This window comes from Populus trichocarpa, chromosome 13, assembly GCF_000002775.5.
Source record: "Populus trichocarpa isolate Nisqually-1 chromosome 13, P.trichocarpa_v4.1, whole genome shotgun sequence".
NCBI classification, from domain to species: domain Eukaryota; kingdom Viridiplantae; phylum Streptophyta; class Magnoliopsida; order Malpighiales; family Salicaceae; genus Populus; species Populus trichocarpa.
The window spans coordinates 12025399-12030778 of record NC_037297.2 but is presented as its reverse complement, the minus strand read 5'-3'; the positions used below and the strand labels follow the sequence as shown (position 1 = coordinate 12030778).

At 32.1% G+C, this 5380-nt stretch overlaps 1 protein-coding gene across 1 annotated transcript; it reads left to right on the top strand.

Annotated features, from left to right (window-relative positions):
• The first annotated feature begins 2217 nt into the window (after window positions 1-2217).
• LOC18104446 (uncharacterized) lies at window positions 2218-3142 on the top strand. Its single transcript, XM_006376217.3, has one exon. The coding sequence runs from the start codon at window positions 2308-2310 to the stop codon at window positions 2911-2913; it is 606 nt and encodes a 201-aa protein (XP_006376279.2). The 5' UTR covers window positions 2218-2307; the 3' UTR covers window positions 2914-3142.
• Window positions 3143-5380: the final 2238 nt, after the last annotated feature.

The following is a 5380-nucleotide window of genomic DNA, read 5'->3' as shown; positions in this document are numbered from 1 at the left end:
ATGTTTAGAATCTCATTAATTTTGCATAAAAAAGATACACACACACACACACACACACATACACACACACACACACACACACTAGCTGTTAGAATGCCTCTAACACCTAAAGAGGTTGACCGATTCAAATGACCATATCATTCGGTCGACCAGTTACTGTAAAATTCCCAAGTGTTCATCATGGATGAACAATAGTCGACCAGTTTACTTGATATGCCCAAACAGTCGACTAATTTAGCTTGAAAACCAGTTTTAGTAGTTTAAAACCTGGTGAAACTTGAACCGATTAAATGTATACCAATTCTATTTATGTATGCTTTTATTGCAACCACTCTAAAATAGACAACCACTCTAAAATAAAAGGCATAACTTACTATTTATAGAAAAATCTGAAAAGCCTTTTAAATTGACAAAATATCAATTTGCCCCCTTAATAATATTCATATATTATTTCAGGATAATTTTAGAAATTAACTCAATTAAGTCCATACTTGATTTTTCTATGTCTAGAAATATAATCCCTATATTAATTATATTCTAGTCTTTAATTTTTAAAATATATTTTAATCAAGTTATACTTAATTAAACCATCTCAGTTTAATTCCTGAATAATGGTTTTTAATGTGTGTGATCAATTAGGTTCCTAATATGTTGGCCCAATATAAATTATAATTCTAATTAAATAGGATTAAATAAATTAAAGAATTTAATTTATTATCTATTGAACAATTGATTAATTTATATTTAAAGATCAGGTGCATCGTCTAATAACGTATCATGATCCTCTTCAAATATTAGAAAAGTTATTAGTGGTTTGACTTAACCTTTTAGTGACCGATTTCTCAATGTAATTAATATCCTTTTATCAATAATGTTCTGATTTAACATTAAATCATGGAGTATGTCAGTCATATTAAATCATGTTTGTTCTTTACATAATAGTCATTGTTCATTTGAATAAGATTTAAAATTCTTTTCAAATATCATTCCACATTGGCTAAGGATTTCTCAGTCAATACTATTTGAGAATAGATGAAACATTTTCTCTAATTTACCTGCGGTGATGAATCCTCTCTTGACCACTCAATTACCTTCATATAGTTCATGTTATACCCAATATATGTCTTTTTGTTACCTTAATTAAGATAATATATAACAGGATCAAAGCATAATATTATCTATATAAGATAACCTAGTGATCTCAAGTCTAAGGATCACTTACACAACTGTCATGTGAACCTTTCCATAAACATATATGATCTTTTCATATGAAATTCTCATGCAGGTCAGCTCAGTGTACATGTATTATAACAAGCACTCACATATTAGTTTTAGGTATCCTTTGTACCTCAGCTTATGAGAACAATTGTTTCATTTCATAAAGAAAAGAACATAAATGTATTAGTATCTACGATTCTAATAAATATCTATTATTTAAGAAAACATTGACCAGAAACATTATAAGAACAATGTTTTGATACATTAGGAATCCTATAATTATAACAACTTTATAATTTCTTTTGTAAAATCATTTTATCTCATAAACTTTATCTTTACTTTAGATTCATTAATCAAATAATAGATTCATTAATTTAATATTATATAACAATAACAACAAAACAGCGGAAAGAAACTACTTGCTTCACGCTTTTCACAATCACTGTCTTCATTCTAGCTAGATTTACATTTACAAGCAATATATATAACTTCCAGGATCCAAAATGATGTTAATGGATAGCAACACTTTTCTATACAAATCTGGAGGAAGGATCCGTTTGAATAAGATATAACCATTGCTTGCAACACGGGCCTAGTTACCATTGGGATTCTTCTTTCTCTTGATAATATACCGCATTATTTTAAGCACTCTCCGTGATTTTATTTATTTATATTTTTTTTTGATAGGGCAGTGCAAGTAAGTATATATATAGGATAAAATATGGCCCCTTCCAAAGAATAAATAAATAAAATAAAATAGCAAGAAAAGTAGAGAAAAAGGAGAAGAAATGGAAGAGACTGCATTGTGATATCATCACCACATGTAGTTTCCCATTTTGTCCCTTGTCCTTTTCTTTCCCTACCATTTGACATCAATGTTGTAGGGTCGTTTTTTGTTTATGAATTGTATTATCTCCAAATATTTTATGTTTAAAAAATAATGGCATTAAACAACAAATTGCAAGACTTCTCCTTTTCCCTCTTTGTATATATAAAATGCGGGTGGCAAAATTGATTAAGAAAAAAATAATAGAAGTTGAAGAGTAGCTAACAACACAAAGCGTGTCTCTTCTTTCTTTCTCTGAAGCCATGGGTTCCTCAGCAACTCTTAGTGACCGTGCCCAAAATGTCCCAAAAGAATGCGACACCTCATTTCCGGCCACCAAAACTGCTTCTTCTCGCCGAACCGCTTCCTTTTCCTCCTCCTCATCACTCTCATCATGTTCATCTTTGCGTTTTCTTGATGATTCGCCCCTTAGTCCGGCCACCCCGCTTCAATTTTCCGGTGTTCCATTTTCTTGGGAACATTTGCCTGGGATTCCTAAGAAGCAAAGTTACAAGAAAAAGGACTCTACATCAAAGGCCCTCCCATTGCCTCCTCCTGCCGCCCCTGCATCAATCTCCAGAAGAATCAATTCCGAGGAAATTGGAATCCGAAAGAAACACAATAATGAAAGTTTTCGAAGGGATCCCTTTTTTGCTGCATTAGTTCAATGTTCAAAGGATGATGATGATGATTATCAAGGCAGTGACTTCTGGGGTGGTGCTAAGGTATCAAGGAGCATTAGTGACAGGTTTGGTTTTGTAAGCCTCTACACTTCCTGTAAAAAAACTAGTGATGTTTCTGATTCAATAGTATATCTTCCAAGATCAAGCAGGACATCATATGATCTAATTAGTCGCCGTTCTCGCTGAATTTGTATGATCCTTCTCCATGATCATGATGATGTTCTTCTGGACTACTATGTGTTCATGTTCTTATAAGATTAAGGTACTGCTGAATTTACATTTGCTTTGCTTTGCTTTCTTGGTCATGTGAGGGCTAGTAGTGTATGTTCTGTCCCAAAAAACATTAGTTGTTGTAATATGTTAATATAACTTGTAAGAATATGAATGGACCGGTAGCTTGCTTTGTTTTGTTTAATGGATGGTTTGAAATGTCTTTTAACTTATGCTCTGTGATGTTACCAAGATATAATTGCATTATACATATCATATTTACTGTATTTCATGTGATTACTAAGAGGGCATGGAGTGAAGCTTACATTACACCATGTGAGGGCAGACAATGGACCACGGAAGGAGAGGGACGACTTCATTATTAATGTGACTTTCTTTGAAGGGATTTCTATTATTTTCTAGCTTTATTTGACATATTATTGGTATCTTGGTGTGCATTGGGATGGGTCCAGTGGGAGCCTGTGAAGCTACCTTGGCTCGTATTTTCACAAGATTTGTACTCTAGTGTTCTAGAACCAGATTCCTAAAACTCATTTTGATGCTCGTTGGCCGTAAAAGCACTTCTGTGGAAAATACTATTTATTACTTTGGTTTTGTAAATTATGGATGTATATGATTCATTGGTGATTGTAAAAATACTAAAATATGGACTGAGGAGCCTTCTATAAGTCCAGAAAGTTAAAAGCTTGTCTCATTTGATCATGACCTAGCTTAAAGCACTTTGGGTCAAATGTTTTAACTCCTTCGTCTCCATATTATTCTCCAGATCCAATCCATGGTCAAATGTAGAAAATTATCTCACAAAGATGCCCCTGGAGCCTCTGTTTAATAATAATGAAGTAGTGGTTATTTTTAAAATATTTTTTATTTAAAAATACATCAAAATAATATATTTCTTTCAATTTATATTTTACATCAACACATCAAAACGATCTGAAAATATAAAAAAAAATTAATTTGAAGCAAATAAAAAATAATAATTAAAAAAAACGTTTGTGAAATGCAAAAATAAACATGCTCTTAATAATTTGCAACATGTATATTTTGTGGTTTTTAAGTGCTCAGCATGCAGTTCCATGTATTCCAAGTTTATATGTACAACTTATTTGGAAGTGTAATAATGTTTTTTTTAACAAAATATATTAGAATAATATTTTTTTTAATAATTATTTTTTATATTAATATATCAAAACAATAAAAAAATAACATAAAAAAATAATTTGTTAATTAAAAAAGTCAAATTTTTAGATAATGTGGTTGGGTTCCCGAACTAGCTCATAGTTTTAACAACTTTGGATTTGAAGTCAACACTATGGTGGGAGAGGAATTTTTAATTAAGAACATTGTATTGAGGCAGTCTCTTGGGACCCAAAACTAATCGCCTAAAGATTTTTTCCGAACCACCACGATTCCAGTTGATTTTCCGTCAACAAATTTCAAACCAACCATTTAATTTTAGACCCATTTTCCCCTCAATGGTTTCTTTTTTTAAAGAGATACGAAAATCAAATGGCTTGATGTTCCCAGCTATCCTCATATTTAATTGTCATGAACATCAAGCATCGAAAGTTGATGTATTGAAACAGAAAAAAATTGGTGTCCTCGTGAAAAAATACTACTCAAATGGCAAGAGAGGGTTCGTGAATATTTCTATTTAATAACATGAAAACTTAATTCCCATTTATCAAAAAACTCTGGCTTAGATTTATATATAAAAAAAACACTATGGAGTAAAATATATAAAATACAGAAATATATAAAATCACAGGCAGCATCAGTGTTTCCTGAAAACTTGACAGAACACCATTTTAGTAAGGCATTTTAGATACAATATCGACAAATTTGTAGTGTTTTCTTAATATGGAGGGGTCTTGTATATGTTAGTATCTTTGATTTTTAATTTTTATGACAACTTGTGATATTGAAATCTACCCTATTATTAAACGCATCGTCACTGAAAAATCCATCCCAAAATATTGGCTTAGAATTAAGAGAAGATGATTTCTATCGCTTTCTAGCTTGCTGGAGTCTTCCTTGAGTAGGCTCCATCATCCACGATCTTTTTCTCTGAGCTGTCTAAATTACTTCGAATATTTCCAAGTTGTCTTGGTGTCTGTATATGTTCAGGGTCTCTGTCTCAGAAACAAAGTTCAGTAGAAGTATGCCCTGAGAGTGATGATTTGAAGGGGCGGTATGATGAATAATTGGTCCAAGAGGGAGACTATGCATGGCCCATATTCTCATTGTTTACACTGTTCAACTGAGTGGAAAAACTAGATATCGGAAACCATAATTAAAGAGGGCAAGGAAAATTAAGTCAAAAGTAGTGCTCCATGGCTGGCCGGATTGACCTCTACAAGAAAGAAGAGGCAATTAAGGGCGTGCTGCTGGTCTTTGTAAAGACAAATCGAGTAAAAAAATG